This window comes from Thalassophryne amazonica, chromosome 17 (genome assembly GCF_902500255.1).
Source record: "Thalassophryne amazonica chromosome 17, fThaAma1.1, whole genome shotgun sequence".
NCBI lineage: Eukaryota > Metazoa > Chordata > Actinopteri > Batrachoidiformes > Batrachoididae > Thalassophryne > Thalassophryne amazonica.
In genome coordinates, this window is record NC_047119.1 from 14,538,764 (window position 1) to 14,565,370 (window position 26,607).

General features: G+C 41.9%; 1 protein-coding gene across 9 annotated transcripts in view; it reads right to left on the reverse strand.

Annotated features, from left to right (window-relative positions):
- The window catches only part of rapgef1b (Rap guanine nucleotide exchange factor (GEF) 1b), a 117,349-nt gene that overhangs the window by 50,365 nt on the left and 40,377 nt on the right, over positions 1-26,607 (reverse strand). For 6 of the 9 annotated variants that reach the window (XM_034193087.1, XM_034193084.1, XM_034193083.1 and 3 more), the window contains exons 2-7: positions 13,070-13,215; positions 10,305-10,483; positions 6,678-6,834; positions 4,736-4,827; positions 4,496-4,654; positions 1,258-1,302 (exon numbers count right to left, since the gene is read on the reverse strand). In XM_034193087.1, coding sequence (XP_034048978.1) covers positions 1,258-1,302; positions 4,496-4,654; positions 4,736-4,827; positions 6,678-6,834; positions 10,305-10,483; positions 13,070-13,215 — 778 coding nt within the window. The remainder of the gene's footprint in view (positions 1-1,257; positions 1,303-4,495; positions 4,655-4,735; positions 4,828-6,677; positions 6,835-10,304; positions 10,484-13,069; positions 13,216-26,607) is intronic. The other 3 variants (XM_034193086.1, XM_034193085.1, XM_034193093.1) reach the window with 1 other exon arrangement.

Consider the following 26,607-nt stretch of genomic DNA (forward strand, 5'->3'; position numbering starts at 1 on the left):
TCAGAAGAGGCCGGCATGAGGACTTTATGCGGACATTCCACTGTTTAAGGACATTTTTTAATGAAAGACGTGTGCGCAAATTCGCCGAGTTGTTTCCGTGACGACTCGGTGAATCTGTGTGCACCGCGACAGGAAAAACACCTCCGTGTTGAAAACCATTTGTAAAATTCAGGCGGCCTTTGATGGCTTTCAACAAGAAATTGTTTAACAGCTTGGGCATGTTCCAACTTGCCCGTTAAGGTTTCCAACGGAGGTGTTTTTCCTGTCGCGACCCCCCGCGGTCGGTCCGGCCCGGCATGCGACTCTGCCCGCACGTTCTTTCATTACAAAATGTCTGTTAACAATGGAATGTCCGAATAAACTCCTCATGCCGACTTCTTCTGAAAGTTCTCTGTTCTCTGACGACTTACTGGGTCAACAGAGCCTGAAATGTGGAAGTTTTCAACTTGAAACAGCGAGACGCTGCCGCCTCGAAGCGCAGATCGCCATCAGGCGCCGTGGGCCGTCCTTACAGCGACACTACCAGACCAAAATCTCTCATCAACCGTTAAAATTTTTACCGAAAACCAGCTGAATTTATCGAATGGTGTCCACTCAGTTGTGCCTTACAGTTTTGAAAAAATTTTGATCAAACAAAACAGCAGTCTCTGAGCCATTCCTAAACAATGAAAAAATCGACGAGAGGGTGGACGACTCCTCACTCAAAGACTGCCCACAGGCGAATGACGTAACCGACAGGCGTGAAACAACTCTCGCATGCCCATGAGGGTTTAAGAATGTCTGATGTAATCACATGTGATTCAAATCCATATGGTTTTTGAAAAAAATAATAAGGTCGGATACTTTTCTAATAGACCTCGTATATGAGCACGTGTCATAATCCCTCCTGGAGGTAATCACGAGATGAACATGAGGATGTTTCATGTTAGGATCTTTTTTTCTTTTTAATTCTAAGCCATGAAGCTGTTCTGATGGCTGCACCTTAAATCACAGTGTGAGTTAATGCCAGGTAAAAATGCGATAAGGAGTAGAACACTACGCAAAACAAGGCAACATAACAGAAGTGAGTTACACACATTCATGCATACAACAGTCTTTTGGTTGGATGATAACATTTTCAGGGAACGCCTTGATGACACAAACGTTGGGATAATGCAACCATGCAACTCAAAAGCGCTTTCATCCAATCCAGAAGCTTTATGGGGGTCTAGGGTGGGGTGTAAAAATGGAGACAGATGTTCCTCTGAGCTAACGTACTTCTGGGAAGTTCTCCTTTGGCCATCGTCAGCACTCAACTGTGCTCTGTTCTCAGAATCCAAAGAGAAACCAGATATAAAACAAGCAGCAAAGACAGCAGAAACCAGTAAGAAAGGAAAAGTCAAACAAAGTAGTAGTCAAAAGATTTTATAGCGTTAGGAATTTGAAGGTTTTGAATAAGCAGTTGGTCACATGAGACCATTAAAATACATCAGAATATACACTGTGCACATAGCTTTTTATCAAAATGTCAGTGAAAATTAAAAAGGAAATTCCCATTAGATACCCACATCCTTAAAGCATTCTTTATTCCTCATTATGTGAAATGTATTCAGAAATAGTTTTATAGGAAAAAGAGCTTATGAAACAGCTGAGATGAATATATGCAAAAGAGGCAACTCTATTTCTGTGAATACAGTAAAAAAGGGAATGTCTGAGGCCACAGAGAGCTTTTTTGGAAATGCACAAAACATTAAAAAGAAACCTTGAACTGAGAGGCAACCTCACACACTGAATCAGGAGCTTTGCAAACATGAGGAAACGCTTGAAAACCTTCAGATTTTAGCAAACGGGGCAGTTCATTAAAGATTCCCGCTGACCAGTGGTGGGCACCATTAAGCTAATCCGATAACCGATGATTATCAAAGCTAATGTTTTTGTTAGCGGATCAGCTTTTCAGATAAGTTTAAAAACCATCAACAGAGCAATTATCTTCCGATAAATTTAATCCCGATAACTTTCAGTCCGCTAACTTTTTTTGTTTTTTTTTTTCCTGCTAAAGTGAGCAAAGTTTAACGGTCAAAAACGTTTGTAAACCCTAAAATCAAACATTTTAGTCCCTGTCGTGTTGTTTTGTGGCAGACTGGCTGTTGCTTGCTGATGGCGTCATCATTAAGCGCAAAACGTGATTGGCCGGTCGGCGCAGGGAGCATTGTGGGTAGTGTAGTTCAGTTTCACTTTGGACGTTACATTGTTACCATCTGCTCGACACAAACAAAACGTACTAATTTTAACATTATTTTATTTTATTTCTTTGTGGCTGACTGGATAATTTAATCGCCAAGACTCGGTGGGAGAGAGGAGCTCTCACGGCACAGCTGTGTTACAGCTAGGGATTGGATAATTAATCAGGGCGTTTTATATGGATTATTTCTTCAGATGAATCCCACTGAAACTAACAGGTAAGAATTTATATTATTCCGCATCTTTTACTCTGCTGATCAATGCATTAACGAACGTATTTCGGTTGTTTAAGCCGCAGAGTTCAAAGCGTGTGAAAAAAGCAGCAGCTTTTAGTTTGTAAATGACGTGTATATAATACAGAGATAAACTGTGACTTCTAATACTGTGTTTTACTGCTTTTGAAAGATGATGACAGTGTTTGGGGTTTAAATTTTTTTTATTCATTCATTTTCATGCATTCTTTTTGTGTTTCTGATTCTTGAATTTACCCAGCAGCCCCTGTGGCGCTTAAAGTGAAACTGGTTTATCAGAAGCCGACAGTGTAATCTGATGTGGCCATCCAAATCAATACAAAATGTTATCTGTTATCTGTAATAAAGATTCATTTTTTAGCAGCTTAACGGTTTAGCATCAAAAAAGATAATTTGGTTAATGTGGTTATATATTTATTTCTATTTATTTTACATCAATGTTCCTCATGGGCTCAAATAAGACGTTTATATTTTTACTTTGATTCGGTTGACTGGGCTGAGATCTGGGTCATCTTGAGATTTTATTTTATTGGATTCCTAAGAAGTTACTGGACATCATAGGCAATAGCTCAGTTGATAGAGTCAATTGTTTTATGACCGAAGTGTTGGCGGTTCAAATCTGGCTCCCAACCAGATCTGCATATTGCCATTGTGTCCTTGGGCAAGACACTTAACCCACCTTGCCTGTGTATGAATGAGGTGGTGGTTGGAGGGGCCGTAGGCGTAGAATGGCTGCTACGTTTCCGTCTAACATTCCGTCAGTTTGCCCCAGGGCAGCTGTGGCTACACCAGGAGCTTACCACCACCAATGTGTGAATGCGCGAGTGAATGACTAATGCAACTTGTAAAGCACTTTGGGTGTCTTGAAAAGCGCTCTATAAATCCAAGTCATTATGACTATGAGTGCTGTGAGGGGGGGTAGAAACTGATTTTTTTTTTTCCGGTGCATACTACCATTCATCTGGGATTCATCTGGTTCCTACACTGTTCATGGCCTGGGTGTTGGTAGGGTTGTGGTAAACCAGCTGTTTAGGTGGCTTTGTGGATGACACTGGGATGTTTGTGGAATCGGTGGATGCCCAGATTGGAGGAATTGAGAAGCTGACTGAGGAATCGGAGTGTCTGGGTTTGTGTTCGTTCTGGATCAAGACAGCTTTCCAGGATTCAGAAATCAGAAGTGTATCTGTATGTGGTGAAAGTGTGGAACTTGTGAAGACATTCATGTATCTTGGCAATGACATTCATGTGTCTGGGATCTCCGCCTTTGAGATTGAGAGATGTCTGGGAAGAGCTTATGGAGTCTTGAGGTCGATGCACAGAGGTGTTTGACGATGCGAATATCGCTCAAGAGAACAAAGGTCCAAGTCTTTGGGGTCCTGATACTTCCCGTCTTAGTGTATGTTTGTGAGACAAAGGTGATAACTAGATGTCTTTGGTACTAGGTCTCTTTGGAGGAGCCTTGAGTACTGCTGAAGTGACTTTCTGTCAAACGAGCGGTTACTTTGGGGGACTAAGATGAGGAGTGTCAATAGGGTTGTGAGAGAGTGCCACCTGTGACATTTTGACCATGTGGAATGTTTATCTGTGTATGTGCCTCACTGTCGAGGACCCCAGTGCCTGGAAAAGGCCAAGGGGACACCCAAGCTTCACCCAGCTGTGGCAGATATATGGTTACTTTCGAGAGGTGGGGATGGACTGGTTGTATGCCTGAGTGACTGCCATCCAGGACCCTAGGTGGCTCCGTGGTGTGGTGGATTCAGCGACATGCAACACCAGCAGATGCTCCCAGACTTGCCTTGACCTTTGTAGCAAATAGGAAAGTGTCCATATACTAATGCTACACCCAGTAATCAATTAGACATGTCAATTCTGAAAAAGACTCAAGTTGTCCTGGAGGAATAAATTAAGTCTTCTTTTGGCTGCTCACGTTTTCCTCTGGGTTGCCTCATCCGGTATGGTTAAATTGTTAAACTTAGAAAATTAGCAACTCTGATGCTGTAGCGTGCACAGGAGCTTTCCCTCACCTGAGTTCAGCCATCTTGGCTTCAGGAAGAGGTGGTTTGGGAGGGGCTATGTCTTCCTCTGTTATGTCATAGGCAGCCTCAACAGGAGGCGCTATTGATGGTATCGTTTTATTCAAGACCTCCTGCTCCCGATCGACCATGGGCATCTCTGATGACATACTGCCATAGAGATAAAAGGGATCTGAATTAATGAACAACAATAGAGTGTGTCTTTTCTGTACAGCAGGTTTTTATACTCACCTCTCTGTTGTTGTAGCAGCAGGTGGTGCTGGTTTGTTCGGGGTGGTGGGTGATGGCTGCTCCTGTTTCTCTATGGTAAGTTTTACCAATTCCTGTTCAGAGAACCAACACAATGGCTACATCTGAATACTCATACAAGCTTATCTATAGTAGGCAAAAAGCAGTACACCACACTCTATATAGAGTATCCCAGTAGGAATTCAGCAGTAGTCACAGTATGCATTTAGTAATAGTCAAATGGTACCCAAATGATGTACTACCTCAATAGTGTGCAAACACACTATATATCCCCATGAGGCAGATGGATTCTGGCAAAGGGCCTGTCACAGTGGCGTATTCGTAGAGCTGCTCATTACAGCGTATCGTCTATCCGCCCACTTCACGAGGAGTTTTTTCTCAATGCACAGCAGTATGTTGAGGGCTACGCACGTAGGATGGAAGAAATTAAAGATGTTTAATTTTCTTTGGCGTACAGCACAGCGAGTACACGTAGCGCCGTGCTACTGTGCGCCATTTCACATCACCCACTCTCTCTCTCTCTCTCTCTCTCTCTCTCTCTCTCTCTCTCTCTAATCAGAGCTGTGACTCTTTAAATAAACGCGCACTCGCTGCATGTCAGTGCACTCATCGAACGCCCTGATCGATCAGTCTGATCAAAGCTGAAAAAAGCTGTGACTCTAAAATAAATGCGCACTCGCTGCATAAAAAAGAAAAATAATAATAATAATAATAATAAAAATGTTAAATGACTCTGTTTTTGAGCCGCACCACACCATGCAGTAGAGAACAGAGCGCACTTCCACAGAGGCAGAAAATAACACTGAAACTGGTGCGGCATGGCACACGCAACTGTGTGCGCACATTAAAATGCAAACACACGCAGCTGCAAGTACGAACGAACACTGTTAAAGGCTGAGTACGCGCGTATTTCGGGCGTATTTAAATGAAACAATGCCGCAATGAGCAGCTCTACGAATACGCCACTGTGACAGGCCCTTAACTGATGAAGAACATTCTGGGAATGAGGATAACAGCATCCAAGGGGCCATGGCATAGTACAAATATACATTTATCATTTAAAAACGGTTGCCATTGCAAGACAGAATTTTTTGCCACATATTGTGCAAATGCTTTGTCACTCGATTAAAGGACATGTCGCACAGAAATCATAACAATTTAGATTTAGGCTGTTAGTGGAGAAACAGTGACAAATGCTGTGTAAGACGCTTTCTGGAAATGAACCTGCTGAATTGCCAAGCAGAAGAGATAATTATCAATAAAATACGTCAGCGGCCACTAATTATTACCGGATGTGAGCGGACAGACTCACAATCATGAATACTTTTGCTGTGTTGCTAACCGGGATGTTGAATTACCTGCGACATGTTCTTTAAATCGGCAGCACGGTGGCTTAGTGGTTAGCACTTTTGCCTCACAGCGAGAACGTCGTGGGTTCAATTCCCGTGGCCTTTCTGTGTGGATTTTGCATGTTTTCCCCCTGTTTGCGTGGGTTTCCTCCGGGTGCTCCGGATGTCCAAAGACATGCGGGTTAGGTGGATTGGACTCTTTAAAATTGTCCGTAGGTGTGTGTGTGTGGGTGTGTCTGTGTTTGTTTGTCTATTTGTGGCCCTGCGACAGACTGGTGTCCTTTCTTGGGTGTACCCCGCCTCGCGCTCTATGACTGCTGGGATAAGCTCCAGCCCCCTGCGACCTGTAATTGGACTAAGCAGTAGAAGATGAATGAACGAATGAATGTTCTTTAAATCCCACTGCCTGATGCAAGCTTCTATGCTGGCCCACAAGACAGACACATGAAATTTCTGCTGAAAATTTCTAGTGTGACCAGGGATTTATGCTGTCTGGTTACATTTAATGATGAGGATTCAGTTTTTTTCAGATTCAGATTCACACATTTGCTCTCTCTGTTGACACAGTGGCCTACCTTTACACCATCCAGCACTGCTTTGATGACACTGGTGACTGCTGCCACATTTTCCTTGTCCTCCAAGTCAATGCCATCCAGCATCACCTGGTCTGCCCAACGGATGAGGTTGGCTAAACTCTGATACACACGATTATGACAGGAAGACAGCGCTGAGCTGTTTAATGAGGTGTGAGAGAAAAGGGATGGGAAGAGTAGAAGAAAGAGTTGGAGAGGAATGAAAGCAAAATTCAGGATAGGGGGAAAAATGAGACACGCACAACACATTTGATTTCAGGTGAGAATAATCATATAGTTACAGTATTTCAGTGCAAAGGCATATGTAGGCATAACCCTCTGTTTTTGAGGAACTATAGTAATCACTGGCAGGAAGCTTGGTGGTGGTGGGGGGACTGCTGGTTTGTGGCAATGTTGATAAAAATGAATACCCACACGGGGAAGCAGGGTATTACGGTTGCCTGTAGTAGGTGATGCATTCAGAATCAACACTAGGGTGTGGTACAGGCCTGTCCCAACATGCTGCAGTTTATTTACACAGCCAGAATGATCCATCCTCTGTCTCTATGCAGATTAACACCATGAAAAGTGCAGAAGACTCTAGCTATAGTTGGCAGAAGGGAGGGATCCAATGGATAGTGAAAGAATAGGAAGTAAGAAAAGACGGGACCATAAAGACAATTCAAGCTAAGTCCTGTTGCTTACACTTGTTGAGTGGGATACAATCTGTCTGTTACTAATCAGTAAGTACCACTGAAAAGATAAGAATGTGTTAACATGATACACTGACCTTAGGGCCCTTTCACACATAATGCAAATACGCACAACTTCAGGGCGACTCACGCCGGTCAAGCTCGTATGAGCGCACCATAAAACGCTGTGCCGATGGGCAGGTGTGCATGATGCCGGTGCGCATGATGCCGGTGCGACAGTTCGTGCACACGACGGTGTCTTTCGAGCAGGAACACAGTGCAAACAGCTGCAGCTGCTCACATTGTGTTCCATGGGATGAGGTGCACCACATCGTGCCTCTGATGTGGAGGAAAATAAAATAAAAACCAGCTGTTAGTGAATATCACTGGGTTGATATAAATAATACATAAAAGGGGACGCAATACAGAACACCGCGGTTAAATAACCCTGGTTTAAAAAAATGCCACTCACGGGATTTGAACCTGCACACTCTGATTACCAGATGGAAACTTTACCACTGCACTACAATCACTGTCTTGTAGCAGGAGTGTGAAATGGCTAAAATCAACAACCAGACAAACGTATTTTCTAATAAAAAGAAGCGCTGTGATAACTGACCAACCGTGTTGTGGGGGGAGCCTGACACTCTGGCACACCACATGTGCAACTTCACAGTCGTGGGGCACTTAGACAAATTTCACTGCCAGGTCCACAGTGATTGTCTGCTGACTGTTGTAGTGTTAATAGTAGGAATGGCCACACATTTTCTAAGTGGCAAACGAGCTTTGTTAGATGTTCGTGTGCGTCACCTGGAATTTGACCGACACCTGCCGCAAGAGGGATCGATGGGCTTGCACAGCGCACACTCTGTCTTTCAGCCGCTGGTGTGTGCAAATAGTTGTAGCAACAGGTGTATGAGGCAGCTACGATTTTAGACGTTTTGCACAGGATTCCTGCTTCATGCGCACTTTATGTGTAAATCGACCAAATTTGCACTATGTGTGAAGGGACCCTTAATTTTGTCTAATATGACCGATTTTGCTTTGCTTTTCAGAACAATCTAACATGTCCTGAGTGAGTTTTGCCACATGATCCATGGTTTTCACAACATGAAATGTGCCTTAGATATATGAGCACATAAGTGAATCTTTTCATCCATTAGCTGTTAGACAACAATAATTAAAGCAGCTTATTTGTTAAAAACACAAGAGCTTCTTTTGGCAATAGCAGGAAAATTCCCTGCATCATGGCAGCAATGGCTACATCTAGACTACAGCTAAAGCTAAACACGAGACCTCTACTGGGTTCGACTGAGGTGAAAGCCCACAGATTCAAAACACAAGAATGAAACACACAATCTGTCACCTCTGACCTCTGTACCTTCATGTGTTGTGATGCGACATCCAAAAGCAAAAAGACCAAGTAAGAGAGGTTTGAATATCTCTTACTATTCCAACAAAATTAAGGTTACTTTTACTTTAACATTTTACGATGAGAATAATTAATACCAAATAGTACAACAGATAACTGTAAGAATCGTTCAAATCTGGTTACAAGCACCGAAATTTGACTGTGTATACCTTTTTTCTACATATTGTAGAAAAATAACTTTAGCCATTTGAATTTTCAATAGGGGGTGAGTAGGGGTCAATTGAAGAATTGCACGGGGTCAAAAAAAAAGTTCCAATCATATTGAAAGTGATACCACATTATGTATATGATGACAATGATTCCAAAAAGGTATAGTTTGGATTATCTATAACTGAATGTTCTGGAGTTATGGGGTAAAAACAGCAAGAATGGTGACAAAGGTCAGTTTCAGTTTGTACAGGGGTAAAAAGTTAAAGTTTCTCCAGTTTTGGTAAAACGTGGTGCAAATTATTGGTTGAACTAATAGGATTAACAAATGGAATAGCTCTGACTGTGTTGAATGTTTGGTCTCCAAAGTAAAGGTCAAATAATGTCGGCATCCATTGAATTCTATGACATACGCGTATGTTACCCTGTAACATGATAACTAAGCATGATACATGGTGCAAACAATTCCTTTTTAAAATCCTACTAACTCAACCAATAATTTGCATCATGTTTTACCATAATTGGAGCAACTTTAACTTTTGACCCCTGTACAAACTGAAAGTGACCTTTGTCACCATGCTTGCTGTTTTTACCCCATAACTCCAGAACATTCAGTCACAGACGGTCCAAACTATACCTTTTTGGAATCCTTGTGATCAGACACATAATATGGTATAGCTTTCAATATGATTGGAACATTTTTTTTATCCCTATGCAGTTCTTCAATTGACCCCTACTTGGCCCCTATTGAAAATTCAAATGGCTAACGTTATATTTCTAAAATATGTACCAAAAGGTATACACAGTCAAACTTTGGTGCTTGTAACCAGATCTGAAGGATTCCTCTGCAAATATTCTGTTATCTGTTGCACTAAAATGACTCGTTCTGTTAACATAACTAACAGGTGATTTCACATCCTTTGGTTAAAGGTAACATTAATTACAAAACACATGATGCAGAAGACTACAGTAAGAAAGGCTCAATACTTTTAAGAAGGTTGTGATGAGTGATGGAAGTGTGAGCATGTTGTGCATGCGTACCACCATCATATATCACATTGTAAGACAGCAATTATGAATATTAATCAATAAATAGTACATTAGAAATTACTACACGAATGGGGAACGGATAATAATTAAGAATGCAAAGGTAAATTCTAATGTGTTGCCAAAAACAGATTCTGGAATTCATCAACAACTTTGAACAGACTTTTAAAATTTAAATTTTATCATTTCAAACAAGAACTCTGCTGATTCACTTTTTTTTGGGGGGGGGGGGGGGGGGGGGGGGACTGTTTTTTTTAAATGTACAAAATATTTCAGTTGTAGAAATCAGTAAAGACAAACATTCAGACTCACCTGTGTTGTATCCTGGCCTCCACCTGAACCAGAGGCAGGATGGCTTCAAGCACTTTGCTGGCAGAGCCTGGAAGCATCTCCAGCACTTTCTTCTCAACAACCATTTTGTCCACAATTGTCTTGAAGTAGCGCAGAGCACTGACCACCTCCTTCTCCTGCTCCTCCAACCGATTTACCTTCTACACAAAACAAACCACAGAGGAAACACAAAGAATTTCTCATCATTAATGGACAAAAGTAGCTAATTATACTGTACTGTATGTGGCTGAAGAATTTCATCACTTTCCCATCTATTGTCTTTGGTCAGCTTTCTTTTTTACCAATGATAATGCTGCGTTATGACACGCTGTCCCCGAGTCCACTGTATGCACTCATGAGATACTACAACGTGCCAGTTTCATGACACACTTGGGCTCAACACAAGCAAGACTCAACCACTGTACAGTGTTTCATGTTGAAGTCGGGCTGCCAGAATGAGCTAAATCTGATGTGCAACTGCAAAATGGAAATATTTATATCAAATACAAACATTATATTATGATTATAGGACAGACAACGGTCAGGACAGCACTATAAGCCACGGCTCTCCCTAAACAATGGAAGCGTGGTACAGCGCTAGGTAGCTACATTCTCAGTGCCATCATACCGACTTTCAAGTTTAGGGTGTTCACTCTGTTTTCTCTGATAATTCTGCTTAAATTTATTGAAATTTGTTGGTTTGTAGCCATACAGAGTGATTTCTCTTGTCTCCATTGATTTTCTATGTAATCTTGTGAAGCAGGCACCTCCCGATGATTCGACATGCAACAAACACAAACACCTCCAGCTGACTCTCTGCTCGTGTGAATCATCAGGAAGCACAAGCGGGAAACACAGCCTGTGGATCAGAGGACTATTTTATTGTTTTTTGTCCCATTTCTGGTGGCACCCACCAACCGTGAAACAGAGAACTGTCGGAACCTCCAGGATGCTGCGTTCAGCGACCGCGGGGGGGGGGGGGGGTGGGGGGGTGGGGGGGTGGGGTCAGAGCAGAAAGAAGGGCAGGACAGTGGCTTAGTGGTTAGTATTCTTGCTTCACAGCGAAAAGGTCATGGGATCACTTCCCACCTGTGGCCTTTCTGGATGGAGTTTGCATGTTCTCTTCCCACATCCAAAGACATGCAGGTTAGTTGGAAACTTTAAATTGTCCCGTAGGTGTGCGTGTGGGTGTGTATGTGTTTGTTTGTCTACATGTTGCCCTGCAACAGACTGGTGTCCTGTCCAGGGTGTACCCTGCCTCACACCCTATGACTGCTGAGATAAGCTCTAGCTTCCCGTGACCCTTAATTGGAGTAAATGGTTAAAGATGAATGAGTAGGGATGGGTATCAAGAACCGGTTCTTTTCGAGAATCGTTAAGAAATTATTCGATCCACCGACAGTCTTTTTGCTTAATGACTCCCTTATCTGTCCTTCAGAGTGGCCATTAGAAAAATGATCATTTGTCTATGTTGATTGCAGACCCTGCAGCGGGTCTGTAATCAACTGCTTCTGTAACGGCTTCGCTTTGAAGCTTGAACCAACAAAGCAGTGCTCTGACCTGCTGCTTCGTTCGTTCTCTGCTTCGCTGCTTTTCAGAAACAACAAGTCCGCTTCTTAACCCCTCTCAAAGCCATTTAAAAATGTCAATCATGAGTCACTTTCGTGTGGATTAAAGTCACTAACTGGGACTCTTGCCTTGTTGCGGGCAAGAAAAGAGAACTGTCCTCTGTTCCGTTCACACAGCTCCCAACGCTGCGCCGCTCTCTGCCGAGCCAAGTTAGAGTTCGGCCGGAATTAATAACTTCAAAGTGAATCACCATTTTAAATCAAATGACACCTCTTTCCAAATGTTGTAATACAAACTACAATCAACCAAAATATTTTTTTTTCCTCCCAAAATGAGACGTCCTGCGTTCTTTATGAATTACATTGATGCTGACGTGCAGCGCAGCCGGCTGGCCTCAGCTCAGAGGTATGGAGTGACATTTATGCCATTAATGTTTGAAAGGAAATGCTTTTGACTAAAATTTTGTTTATTCTATTTATGCCCAGAGATCAAGGATCCAGTGATCAATTACATATTTATTTATTTTAAGACTCAATGAAATGTTGTTGACATAGAAAACCTGTAAAGCCTACTTTTAGTACACAGAAAATTTACAGGAGGTACTGATAAGGGGATTGATAAGCGGAATCGATATCAATAAAATCTTATCAATACCTATCCCTATGAGTGAGTGAGTGAGTGTATCTGTTCAGATGAAAAGCCAGAAAACTTCCAGTGTTATTAAGCATGCTCAGCAGCACAGAAATCTCAGTACTCTGTGGTTCTATTAATCCTACGGCCTGGTCACAGTCAACTTGGGGGACAAAGCACATGATCAAATGAAATGGCTCAGAGCCATCCAGGTACTACGGCAACAGGATCTTTCATTTTCTCTTGTCTTTCACAGCAGGACTGTTGGGGAATAAACACATTACACTAAAACCCTTGAAGAGGGAGCTGAGGACTTCATTCAGGAAACTTCACAATCACATTCATGTCTTTACAGCTGCAGACACCTGCTGTACTGCAATCAACCGCTGCGGCGGCTGGGAAGCTGTGGGAACTGGTGGGGCAACCCGTACATGCAGACACAATGGAATACAAAAGCGAAAGACAGGAAAACAACAGTCATTCAGGCAGGTCGGAAACTGATGAATTTCCCACAATATATATTTTACTGGACACAACTCTAGACACACCTTGTTGACTGGTTTCTCTGTACTCTTGGCTGCTGGTTCAGGCTGCAGTTGCTTGCCCTTCTTTGATGGAGTCCTCTTGATCTTGGGAGAGTGGAACTTGTCCATTAGCTTCATAGTGAAAGAGGACAGATGGGACCGTTGCGAATCTATGGGACCAGGATAAAAAAAAACAACAAAAAAAAACAACTCAGTCAATTTTGCTCACTCACAAATAAGACGAAAACCTTTTAAAGCCATCATCTTAGTGTTCTATCTCTAGTGAAGTGAAAAGTATTCATCTTCTAAATTTTGGATCCAGTTTATTTATTAATACATTCACACTTTAGGATGTTTTGTTGACAGTGTTGTATGTTATTTTTGTTTTCCTCTGAGCCCAATTATAGTTCTAACATAAGAGTTACTGTACTTTTAACGTCTATACATTAGAGTGTTAGGTTTTTGACTTGACAGCTTCATACCTTCTGCAAACAGTATAAGATGTATTTAAAATTCAGCTTTATACCTGTGGGTATTTTCTGTTGGCTGTGAGAATTGGTGTCTTGTATTAAGTAGGCCTGGGCGATATATCGATTTTATTGATTCGAGTTTTTAGTTGCGATTTAAAAAATAAAAATGTTAGTTTTTCTCCTCTTGTTACGGCGCACCTTTTTGTCCCCAGCACCTTCCATAGCTCCCCCCTCCCTGTCCCGTTTCTTTCACACAACAACAACAACAACATGGCTAACCGCTACTGGAGAGCGAGTTTCGTCAGTGGTTTGGGATCGCTGCAACAGATGTGGAACATGTGACTGCATGCTACAAAGTTTTTCTAAAGCCCATTGCAACACAATGCAGTCGCACAACAAACTGAATCCAGCATCTAAAACAGAGGCATCCAGCCGCGTGTGAGAAATGCCACACTTTACGAGGGGAACAAGAGCGCAAACTCCCGCTAAAAAGCAGCTTACTCTGGTGGAATCATTTACCCAAGTGTATTTTTTAAAACAAAAGAACAGTTGGAGCTTCAACGCCAGGAGGCAAGTAGGGGTTAGTTTTGTTAGGTTTTTGATCAAATACACTCAACAAAAATATAAACGCAACACTTTTGGTTTTGCTCCCATTTTGTATGAGATGAACTCAAAGATCTAAAACTTTTTCCACATACACAATATCACCATTTCCCTCAAATATTGTTCACAAACCAGTCTAAATCTGTGTTAGTGAGCACTTCTTTGCTGAGATAATCCATCCCACCTCACAGGTGTGCTATATCAAGATGCTGATTAGACACCATGATTAGTGCACAGGTGTGCCTTAGACTGCCCACAATAAAAGGCCACTCTGAAAGGTGCAGTTTTGTTTTACTTGGGGGGGGGGGGGGGGGGGATACCAGTCAGTATCTGGTGTGACCACCATTTGCCTCATGCAGTGCAACACATCTCCTTCGCATAGAGTTGATCAGGTTGTCAATTGTGGCCTGTGGAATGTTGGTCCACTCCTCTTCAATGGCTGTGCGAAGTTGCTGGATATTGGCAGGAACTGGTACACGCTGTCGTATACGCCGGTCCAGAGCATCCCAAACGTGTTCAATGGGTGACATGTCTGGTGAGTATGCTGGCCATGCAAGAAGTGGGACATTTTCAGCTTCCAAGAATTGTGTACAGATCCTTGCAACATGGGGCCGTGCATTATCCTGCTGCAACATGAGGTGATGTTCTTGGATGTATGGCACAACAGTGGGCCTCAGGATCTCGTCACGGTATCTCTGTGCATTGAAAATGCCATCAATAAAATGCACCTGTGTTCTTCGTCCATAACAGACGCCTGCCCATACCATAACCCCACCGCCACCATGGGCCACTCGATCCACAACACTGACATCAGAAAACCGCTCACCCACACGACACCACACACGCTGTCTGCCATCTGCCCTGAACAGTGTGAACCGGGATTCATCCGTGAAGAGAACACCTCTCCAAAGTGCCAAACGCCAGCGAATGTGAGCATTTGCCCACTCAAGTTGGTTACGACGACAAACTGGAGTCAGGTCGAGACCCCGATGAGGACGACGAGCATGCAGATGAGCTTCCCTGAGACGGTTTCTGACAGTTTGTGCAGAAATTCTTTGGTTATGCAAACCGATTGTTTCAGCAGCTGTCCGAGTGGCTGGTCTCAGATGATCTTGGAGGTGAACATGCTGGATGTGGAGGTCCTGGACTGGTGTGGTTACACGTGGTCTGCGGTTGTGAGGCTGGTTGGATGTACTGCCAAATTCTCTGAAACGCCTTTGGAGACGGCTTATGGTAGAGAAATGAACATTCAATACACGAGCAACAGCTCTGGTTGACATTCCTGCTGTCAGCATGCCAATTGCACGCTCCCTCAAATCTTGCGACATCTGTGGCATTGTGCTGTGTGATAAAACTGCACCTTTCAGAGTGGCCTTTTATTGTGGGCAGTCTAAGGCACACCTGTGCACTAATCATGGTGTCTAATCAGCATCTTGATATGGCACACCTGTGAGGTGGGATGGATTATCTCAGCAAAGGAGAAGTGCTCACTATCACAGATTTAGACTTGTTTGTGAACAATATTTGAGGGAAATGGTGATATTGTGTATGTGGAAAAAGTTTTAGATCTTTGACTTCATCTCATACAAAATGGGAGCAAAACCAAAAGTGTTGTGTTTATATTTTTGTTGAGTGTAAAAGCAAAACTTGTTTTGAGTTATCTCTGTCATTTGTACTAAATGTTTTTTTAAAGTGGGAAAAAAATCTGAGATTTTACTTTTAGGCCAAATCGCCCAGCCCTAGTACTAAGTATATCAAAGAAACAACAAAAAGTGGATTATTACTGTTGTCCTAAAATACTCTAAACACCCCAGGAACTCTTAATGCTGTCAGGATAGACATACAGTAATTTTGGATTATAACCCAACAGCAGGAGAGATAACTGACATACTACAACAAACAGAAATGACATATAAGTAAATATCTTAGGCACAGTGATAATGTTGATATTGTTATCTCACAATGAAGGGACCAACACAGTTAATCTACGGGGATACCAGACCAGATTGGTGGTATTCTCCAAGGAGAACTGTAGAGACTTTTTTTTTTAAATCACAGATTTGTTAAATCTACATTTCCTCCATGCTGTTAGTCTCAAAAAAATAAATTTACTGGAGAGACAAAATTGCTAGCACAAATGTGTGGACACTTGACAGACAAGGACAGAGTAGAAGAGTGTGGCTGTAATAAAGTACTCTTGTTTGTGCTGAGATTAAAAAGGGTTTATAACTGAGTGAGCACAGCCTCATAACAGTGATTAAACAGAATTCTCTACTTTCATTGATAAAGGATGCTACAAGCTATCCGAGCAGCATCATAACAGTGACAAAATTACACTTTTCTGTGCTGTGATATCCCCTCAAAATTAACAGTGGCAGGATTTGGCCCGAAAGAGCAATAAACAGCAGGAAAATACCAAAAACTCATCATCTACATTGTTTCATCTGCGCCATCAATCCAAATGCCACCTATATCCAAGCTACTGTCCTCTCCAGCTCTAATCCTCATCATCCCTTAATCAAAGCAAAAGCCAACATTTACTAAGGCAGCCAAGGATGACAGTGTTTCATTAAAATTGTTGACCTTACTTGTGTGAAGTGTCTTGAGGCAACTTTGTTGTGATTTGGCACTATATAAATGAAAACAAATTGAAATAAAAAAAACAAACCCGATGTCAATCGGCATGGTTCAGTCAGTGAACTCTGCAGTTAAAACCTGCATGTCAAGTCTAAATGAGTGTTGGAATATTTCAGTTATCAGAAAAAAATAATGACCACAGCTGAGGAGGAAAACCACCTAACATGGAAAGTGTGCTTTTGACGAGTAAGAGGAAGAAAAAGACAGACAAGATGAAAAATAAAAAAATCTCAACACCTGACTTCAGGAGAATATTTAGAAATTAATTCAGTAAGAATCAGGTACAGAGATGTCATATTAATGAAATAAACACTCTAACATCACTAAAGAGGCGGATTACATGGGTAATTAGCAAGCTAGCAGTGAGTTTTATCCACCCCTGTCACATTAATGTGGTCAGAATTCAAAGTGAAAACCCACAGGGTCAGAAAACTACCCAACAAAATGCAATACACTTTTGAATAATGAATGACTTCCCTTGTAAAACCCTTTGGCTTCTCCCTTTTTGCTCGAGGTCATCACAGAGGATCTGATATGGATTTGCTTGCTGCTGACGGAAATTAATGTCTGTCTGACATGCAGCAATTGAAATGAAACTGTGTATTATTTAAGTGACAACTGAAAAATGTGCTGCTCTGTGGCACTGATTTTAACTCCAACAACCTTGCAGTTTTTAGCAGTGCGACTCGATATAATCAATTAAAAAAAGTTTGCATAAGTGATACAAACTATGGATATGTGAAGAAACAGATGAAGAGCATGCACATGAACACTGAAACTTGCAATACTGTTAACAATGTATATAACCCCTGGCAAAAATGATAGGATCACCGGCCTCGGAGGATGTTCATTTAGTTGTTTAATTTTGTAGAAACAAAGCAGATCACAGACATGACACAAAAGTAAAGTCATTTCAAATGGCAACTTTCTGGCTTTAAGAAACACTATAAGAAATCAAGAAAAAAAAATTGTGGCAGTCAGTAACGGTTACTTTTTTAGACCAAGCAGAGGGAAAAAAATATGGACTCACTCAAATCTGAGGAATAAATTATGGAATCACCCTGTAAATTTTCATCCCCAAAACTAACACCTGCATCAAATCAGATCTGCTCGTTAGTCTGCATCTAAAAAGGAGTGATCACACCTTGGAGAGCTGTTGCACCAAGTGGACTGACATGAATCATGGCTCCAACACGAGAGATGTCAATTGAAACAAAGGAGAGGATTATCAAACTCTTAAAAGAGGGCAAATCATCACGCAATGTTGCAAAAGATGTTGGTTGTTCACAGTCAGCTGTGTCTAAACTCTGGACCAAATACAAACAACATGGGAAGGTTGTTAAAGGCAAACATACTGGTAGACCAAGGAAGACAGCAAAGCGTTAAGACAGAAAACTTAAAGCAGTATGTCTCAAAAATCGAAAATGCACAACAAAACAAATGAGGAACGAATGGGAGGAAACTGGAGTCAACGTCTGTGACCGAACTGTAAGAAACCGCCTAAAGGAAATGGGATTTACATACAGAAAAGCTAAATGAAAGCCATCATTAACACCTAAACAGAAAAAAACAAGGTTACAATGGGCTAAGGAAAAGCAATTGTGGACTGTGGATGAGTGGATGAAAGTCATATTCAGTGATGAATCTTGAATCTGCACTGGGCAAGGTGATGATGCTGGAACTTTTGTTTGGTGCCGTTCCAATGAGCTTTATAAAGATGACTGCCTGAAGAGAACATGTAAATTTCCACAGTCATTGATGATACGGGGCTGCATGTCAGGTAAAGGCACTGGTGAGATGGCTGTCATTACATCATCAATAAATCCACAAGTGTACGTTGATATTTTGGACACTTTTCTTATCCCATCAATTGAAAGGATGTTTGGGGATGATGAAATCATTTTTCAAGATGATAATGCATGTTGCCATAGAGCAAAAACTGTGAAAACATTCCTTGCAAAAAGACACAAAGGGTTAATGTCATGGCCTGCAAATAGCCCGGATCTTAATCCAATTGAAAATCTTTGGTAGAAGTTGAAGAAAATGGTCCATGACAAGGCTCCAACCTGCAAAGCTGATCTGGCAACAGCAATCAGAGAAAGTTGGAGCCAGATTGATGAAGAGTACTGTTTGTCACTCATTAAGTCCATGCCTCAGAGATTGCAAGCTGTTATAAAAGCCAGAGGTGGTGCAACAAAATACTAGTGATGTGTTGGAGCGTTCTTTTGTTTTTCATGATGCCATAATTTTTTCCTCAGAATTGAGTGATTCCATATTTTTTCCCTCTGCTTGGTCTAAAAAAGTAACCGTTACTGACTGCCACAATTTTTTTTCTTGATTTCTTATAGTGTTTCTTAAAGCCAGAAAGTTGCCATTTCAAATGACTTTAGTTTTGTGTCATGTCTGTGACCTGCTTTTTTTCTACAAAATTAAACAACTGAATGAACATCCTCTGAGGCCGGTGATTCCATAATTTTTTACCAGGGGTTGTAATGTGGTATTTTTTTTTTGCCGAAAGTTATCACACTTTCAAAAATCTCATTTTGCCTAGTTTACCAGAAAGTTTTCCATACATGTTGTCAATTCCATGTGGATAAGCAGCTTGAGGGTGTTAACATTTGCTTTCTGTCTCTTTATAACAGCAGTAGAATAAACAAAATGTTAACCATTCATTCAGGCAGGATTGAGGCAGAGAGGGTGGAGACACAGAACTGATCAGAGAGCCAGTCTAGTGACTAGAAACAGCAAAAACCACACACAAGAGGACAATCACCCTCATCCACAGCAGCAACACCTTCATTAAGTATGTGGATGACACCACATTGGTAGGCTGTATCACTGGAGGAGATGAGTTCGCCTACCAGGATGAGGTGGAACAGGTGACAGTGTGGTGTAGAGAAAATAACCTGCTCCTAAATACATCCAAATCCAAGGAGCTAATTATAGACTTCAGGAGAAATAAAACAGACCTTCACCCCATTCTCAGTGGTGGGACCTGTGTGGAAATGGTCAGGGACTTCCATTTTCCAGGATTCCACATAGAAGAGAAACTGACCTGGGACAGGAACACCACACACTTGGTAAAGCAAAGACAGCAAAGACTCCACTTTCTGAGAATCCTCAGGAAAAATAACATAAACCAGATACTGTTTGTGTCTTTTTACTGCTTTACCATGGAGAGCATCTTCACATACTGGTTTGTTGGTATGTGGTTTGCCAGCTGCACGGTGGCAAACAGGAAAGAGCTCCAGAGGATGACTAAAATGGCACAGAAGATCACTAGGTGCCCTCTACCCACACTGGGGGACCTTCATGGCTCTTACTGTCTCAGAAGAGTCAACACCATCCCAAAGGACTCATCCCACCCTGGACACTCTCTGTTTGAGCTACTGCTGTCAGGCAGATGGTTCCGGGCTATTAAAGCAAGAACAAATAGACTGAAAAACAGTTTCTACCCAACTGCTGTTACAGCTGTGAATGCCACTGAAATAAAAGTCATTTCCTATTCCACACTGAAATAAGTGCAATATCCACTGCCACTGTGACATATCCACGGTTTTATACTTTTCTAATTTTTAGATATATTTTTTGCTACTATGTACTTATTTTTTAACTTACACTTCGCACATACCTTTTTTATTCTGTTAAATTTTATATTTATTTTCAGACTTTGTAAGTCTGCAATGTTGTTTATTTATAGGTTTATATTTGTACTAAATGGCTTGCACCTTACTTTTAATTGTACTTGTTACAATGACAATAAAGAACCTGAATTTGCTCATTTAACAAACTGTGTGGATCAATAAGCCACAGGGATGGGACACTACTCTGAATCTAAACAGGATCTGCTGAATCTAAACAGGATCTGAATGGCATAGTTAATGATGAAAGCTATGTTTTTTTTTCACTCCGAGGTGACAGATTTCCCACAAGCTGCAGGGCTATCGTGGCTAGGCCTCAAGTATGATCCATGTATGATCACATATGATCCACTCTATGCTACCAGTGCATAGAGTGGATCATATGTTTTTGATTACACACAAGCCTCCATATGAATTTAATGGCAGCTAATCCGGTCTGTTGGACCTTGTTGTGCATGGACTCTGGCGAACATCACCAATATACTGGACCGTTTCGCTCGATCGCTGATTGAAAAATGCCCGAAAGCTGAGTGAAGATGCAGCTGCAACACATTGTCCCAGCCCAGTTTTGAGAAACAGTGACATCAGCACCATGAGTCATCGGTCGATACAGCTGGCCCTCTGACTACATCACAGCCCTCGCGGCTCAGCTGTTTATCACAGCCACGTACACGTAGCTGGTTGCCCGTTTCCTCTGCAACCGACTCAGTTCTGCACTACCTCCCACCCTCTTCTGTTCTGAGAACAGAAACCTCTTCCTCTTGAACTTGCTGCAAGTCTGGCTGAGCCTGGAAATGACATCATCAACAGAGAGGGAGTGACAGAGAGACAAACTGAGAATGAGAGAAAGAAATTCTTTATTGTAATGCAAGCCTCTCCTGATCCATCCTCCACAGCTCAGTTATTTTTCCTGTTCTCTCCAGTTGTCTGCTAGTTGCAAGGTCATGATGTCATTGGCTGTAATGTCTCAAAAACTCAGTCCAGTCATTGACAGTCTATAATACTGAAAGAAACCACACCATATAAACATATTTCTTCCGGCATCTGGAGGCGCGGTCACACGGCACTTAAAGGGCAACGAAGCCCAAAACGAAACAAGAAATCTGGACTTTCATTGGCATCGTTTAACCTTTGTGCATCTTTGTTCCTGTAGCTGGTGCTTCGGCAGGATTTTTTAACTGTTGAAAAATTTGAACGAATGCTGCCGAAAACCTCAATTCGTCCGTATTTCGTTTTGCTGTCGTTCTTGGCATTCTTTTTTTTATAGTTTGCTTAGTTTTTGTAACGTTAATGTTTAGTTTGACTTCATTCGACCAGCTGAATGTATTCATACAGTACAGAAGTCGGTTTGTGAGCGCTCCTGCTGCCACTGTGTTCACGTACCATCGGAAACTACAGGGCAAACTCTGCCTGTTTGCTTGGATTTTTTTATCTGGGTGGGGGGTCAACTTTACTGGGCTCAGGCACCTTATATAGGCCAGAATTAATCTTTTGTGTAGATACAATAAATTATTTTACCAAAAATAAAAAGGAAAACCACGCTCCTGCTACAACTGTTGAATTTGAAACAACAAAAAAAGTAATGTAATTTCTGATGGTACTTGAACGCAGCATCAGCAGCAGCCATCGCCTCCTGCGTGCGCTTATTATTTTTTATTAAATATAACAATATGAGTGTAGGAATGACAATCCAGCCCCTTCTGTACATGTGGCAACAGGTAGATGATTCAGAAGATTATATAAGAGCTGTTCTGGAAGGAAGAATTCACGTGGATCTGTGGCAGCTGGAGGAAATAACCGCACATGGGCAGTCAATGTGAGGCGTTCACATGGACTGACCAATTTCCTGCTCTGATACATTCAATAACCTTCACATATATTTATTTCCCCATTTTGACAGTTTTCTATTTAACTCAGTATATATGGCTTAGTAACATAATACAGCGAAATAGCAGCCACCATGGCAAACCAGCGTTTTTTTATTTTTATTTTTTTTTTAATTGAAGCAAGACTGAGCACACAGCATGTCGTTAATCTGAACCAGACCGTGAGGATTCTCATGAGGAGATGATCCCTCTTTTGTTCTGGACGAGGAACCAAAGCAGGTGGATCCACTGATGTGCGCACAGATCTCCACAGTACGTCGGATCACGCACTTCTGTTTGCGGTTTTTCCAGGACTTAGGCGCTATGAGCTCTGTCCCAGTGCTGAGTCCTGGAATGCAGAGATGCAGACACACAGTGCTCCAGCAGTGGCTCGTTTAAAGCATCAAGATCAACGTTAGCTTCAGTTTTGTTTTGTTCCTCTTTCGTTCCTTTTGCGCTCTTGATACACAGGCTATTCAGTGATAAAGTTGTCCGTCAACCTTTTCTCAAGGATTTGTGACTTTTTTACTTTTTTCCCTTCATTCAGGAATCGTATGACGTGTGACTGAGCCATAGGCTACATCATGCCTTTTGCACTAATATACCAAATCCACATTTTCAAAAAATTTTTTTGTTCATAAATGTTTTTGACTGCCTCAAGGCTATAGACAATAAATTGTTCACAGACAATGGTTGAGAACTAACAGGTATCCTTTACATGCACATTTGTTTCCATAAATCACCAACATTTCAGTGAGTTATGCTGCTCATGTCCCTCTCATCTCCTGCCTTCTGCAGGAGGCAGAGTCAGCCTGCTCTCTGTGTGTGAAGCGACCAGATGGACCGGCCAATCTAACTCCATGGTGCCAGCCAGTGAGCATAGGGCCCACTGCAGGATTCCGGGCCCTGAGGCCACCCTCATGAAGTTTCTGATTCTGAACTTTTTCTTTCTAATTGTTTGGTCAGAGACCTTCACACCAGTGGCCTGCTGGAGGTCATTTTGTAGAGCTCTGACAGCACTCATCTGTTTCCTCCTTGAACAAAGGAGCAGATACTGGTCCTGCTGATGGGTTAGGGACCTTCTTTGGCCCTGTCCAGCGCTCCTAAAGTAAATGTCTGTCTCCTAGAATCTCCTCCATGTTCTTGAGACTGTGCTGTGAGACACAGCAAACCTTATGGCAATCGTACATATTGATGAGCCATCCTCGAGAAGTTGGGACAACTTGTGCAACCTCTGTAGGGTCCAGATACCGCACCATGCTACCAGTAGTGACACTGACCCTCATCAAATGCAAAAGTAGTGAAAAATCAGTCAGAAAAGAAGAGTAGAAAAATGTCAGTGGTTTCCTTCTGTAAAGCCATTCCTGTTTTGGATGCCACCTCGCTATTGCCCTTCTAGTGCACCTGTTGTTAATGTCATTAACACCAAAGCAGCTGAAACTGATTAACCCCTAAAAAGTACATTTTTTGAGCACCGTATTAACATCAAATTTTGCAATCACAAATGAAAGTCGTTTTTGCTTTGTTTTGTATAGTTTTTTTTTCCACATACTGCCAAAGGATTTAGTACTTGAATACCTAATGGATCATTTGTGGCAGTAAATGTTCTTTTTGGTATTTACTACAAACACTCATGCCAAAGCAATTCTGGGAGTATTTTCATACAAAGAGTCCCCAGAAACCCTCCAGTACCTCAATGTTTCAAGCCACATTACAAAAATACAATTCACACTCTAGGAAAATAAACTAAGTTCCACATAACACATTATTCAAAACAGCAATGCTGGCTGTTGGTGGTGGTGTGGTACCAAGCTATCAACGTACACATAAAGTGTGGAAATGCACTATAGGTCACCGCAGTCTCATTTGAACCCTGCGTGATATTGTGGGATTTTACCACTTATGGGGACAGCTGCTGCCGTGGTGCAATATATACGTACACAGCATAATTTCACATGGAAAAATGGTGTACTGTTTTGTTTTCGGCTGCAATCACCGAAGCAGTCGCGAAAACTGATTTTTTTTTTTTTCCAGTTCCCAGTGGAGAAGGGAAGACAAGGCAAATGGGAGACGCCATGTTGGTAAGTGTTAGCCGACATAGTGTTAGCCGTTCTCTCGCCTGCAAAACCGCCTCAACATGTTTGTGTTCCAGGTTAAACAGCCTGCAAAACCGTCTCGACATGTTTGAGGTCCGGGTCATAAACAAACCGCAACACATGTCAATTTTCCCACCGCATCACTTTTTCTTTGCATTTTCACTTTGCTTGCATGTAATTTGCCCAAGAACTCAGAAAATGCTGTGTTTTTGGTCCCTGGAAGTAAAGAAATTACATCATATTTTACCCCTTTAGCTCCCGCCCTCAAGCGAGACTGTGCTGCTAATTTGTGTCGAAAGGGAACTAGGCAAGGAAGACTTACATCCCCTTCTTATTTAACCTTCTTTATCAAGAGATGATCTCAACCTGAGGAGGTGATGATCTTGTGGTTAAGCGTTGAGCTTCAGACCAGAGGATCCTCGGTTCAAACCCAGCCAGACCGGGAAATCGCTTGGGCAAGGTCCTTAATCCCCTAATTGCTCTCAGTGTGTAGTGAGTGCCTTGCATGGCAGTACCCTGACATTGGTGTGTGAGCGTGTCTGTGTGAATGGGTGAATGTAAGGCATCACTGTAAAGCCCTTTGGGCTTCTGATGCAGATGGAAAAGTGATATATAAATGCAGTTGATTAACCATTTCCCAACCTTAGCCAACTCCTATGACGGTAAATGTATTTATAAATGATGTGAACTTTAATGTGTTCTGCTATACGTATGACATGTTACTAGTGGCAGCCCCTGGCCTACAGAGAGTCATAGGTACAAGACATTCAGTCTTAGAGGGATTGAACTTCAATCCACGTGCTGTGATGACTGTGATGACTGACTGAATGAATATTTGGCAAGTGTTACTTGGAACCAAAGCCTACATACACAGCTCAATGAGGTAGACAGTGTCAAGTATCTGGGCGTGAGACTCTCTTGTAATGATCCACATGACCATGTGGAAGACAGGATAACCGCATGTTGATGTGCTTTCTTCTTACTTCAGGCTGTAGGTTTAAGCAACAGAAACATGCTTGTCTATGTATGGAATGTACCAGTGAGACCAATCCTCACCTATGGCCTGAACACAATCAATCTCAATTAAACTTGCTTGTTAAATAAAGGAAAAAAAAAAAAAATATATATATATATATATATGTTCTCCACTCAGATTGCAATAGCCAATCACAGCTTAGCCTTTCAGTCCATTATTTACCTGTATTTTGGCATGCTTGGAGCCAGAAAGTTATGTTGGATCCAAAAAGGATCCAAAAAGGCTAGGACCAAAAATTATACTGGATCGGTTCCCACTGACCAATAGCGTTAGAGCTTGCTGCCAACAGCTAGCCAATCAGAGTGTGGCATACAGAGGTCAGGAACTAGGACAGTCACAATTATTACAATATTTGCGCTTATTTTTCATATTCGAGATTACCATGAATTATTTATTTTATCCACAAAGCATAAAACGACTCAGAATCTGACGTCATTGTGCTGCAGCCTCGCGCACTCTGTTTCGCTCTCGTCTTAAGTCAGGACAATAACATGGAGGATGAGGAGCGATCCGTCCTGCCGTTTGGATAAGACGGGCGATTAAAACAGTGACTGTCTTCTTAAAAAGCCGTCTAAAATGCGGAGTTTACTGAAGGAGCTGTCGGTGTGTGTGTGCGCGCGCGGAGTCAACAGGCTGTGAGGGAGGGGATGGGCACGACACATTACAGTCCGAGAACCATCAGTACACGCAGCAAGCGCGGAGCAGAGAGAGGATTTTAACCCGAGTGAACATGTTAAAAAACCAAAACCAAAACCTGGAGCTTCCTTTACTTCTCTCTGAACTTTCTCTCCCAGAGTGATTCTGCCACTAAGAAGGTAGACAAACATGCTACTGACGTTTTAAAAGCATTTATTGCATCAGAATCAATCATATGCTGTTCACAACAAAATTAATTGATCTAATTTACCTGACTCTTTGTTGTTTGCTTAATTTAGGAGGGGAGTGGAGAACATAACAATTGATGGATGGCAAGTCGTCCAACATAGAGAAATATTGGATTTAGAAAAGTTATATTGGACTCGGCTACGCCTCGTCCAACTTTTCTTCATCCAATATTTCTCTATGTTGGACTCCTTACCATCCATTATTTGTATAATATATATATATATATATATATATATATATATATATATATATATACACACACACACACACACACACACACACACACACACACACACACACACACACAAAACAAAAATGTAAACGCAACA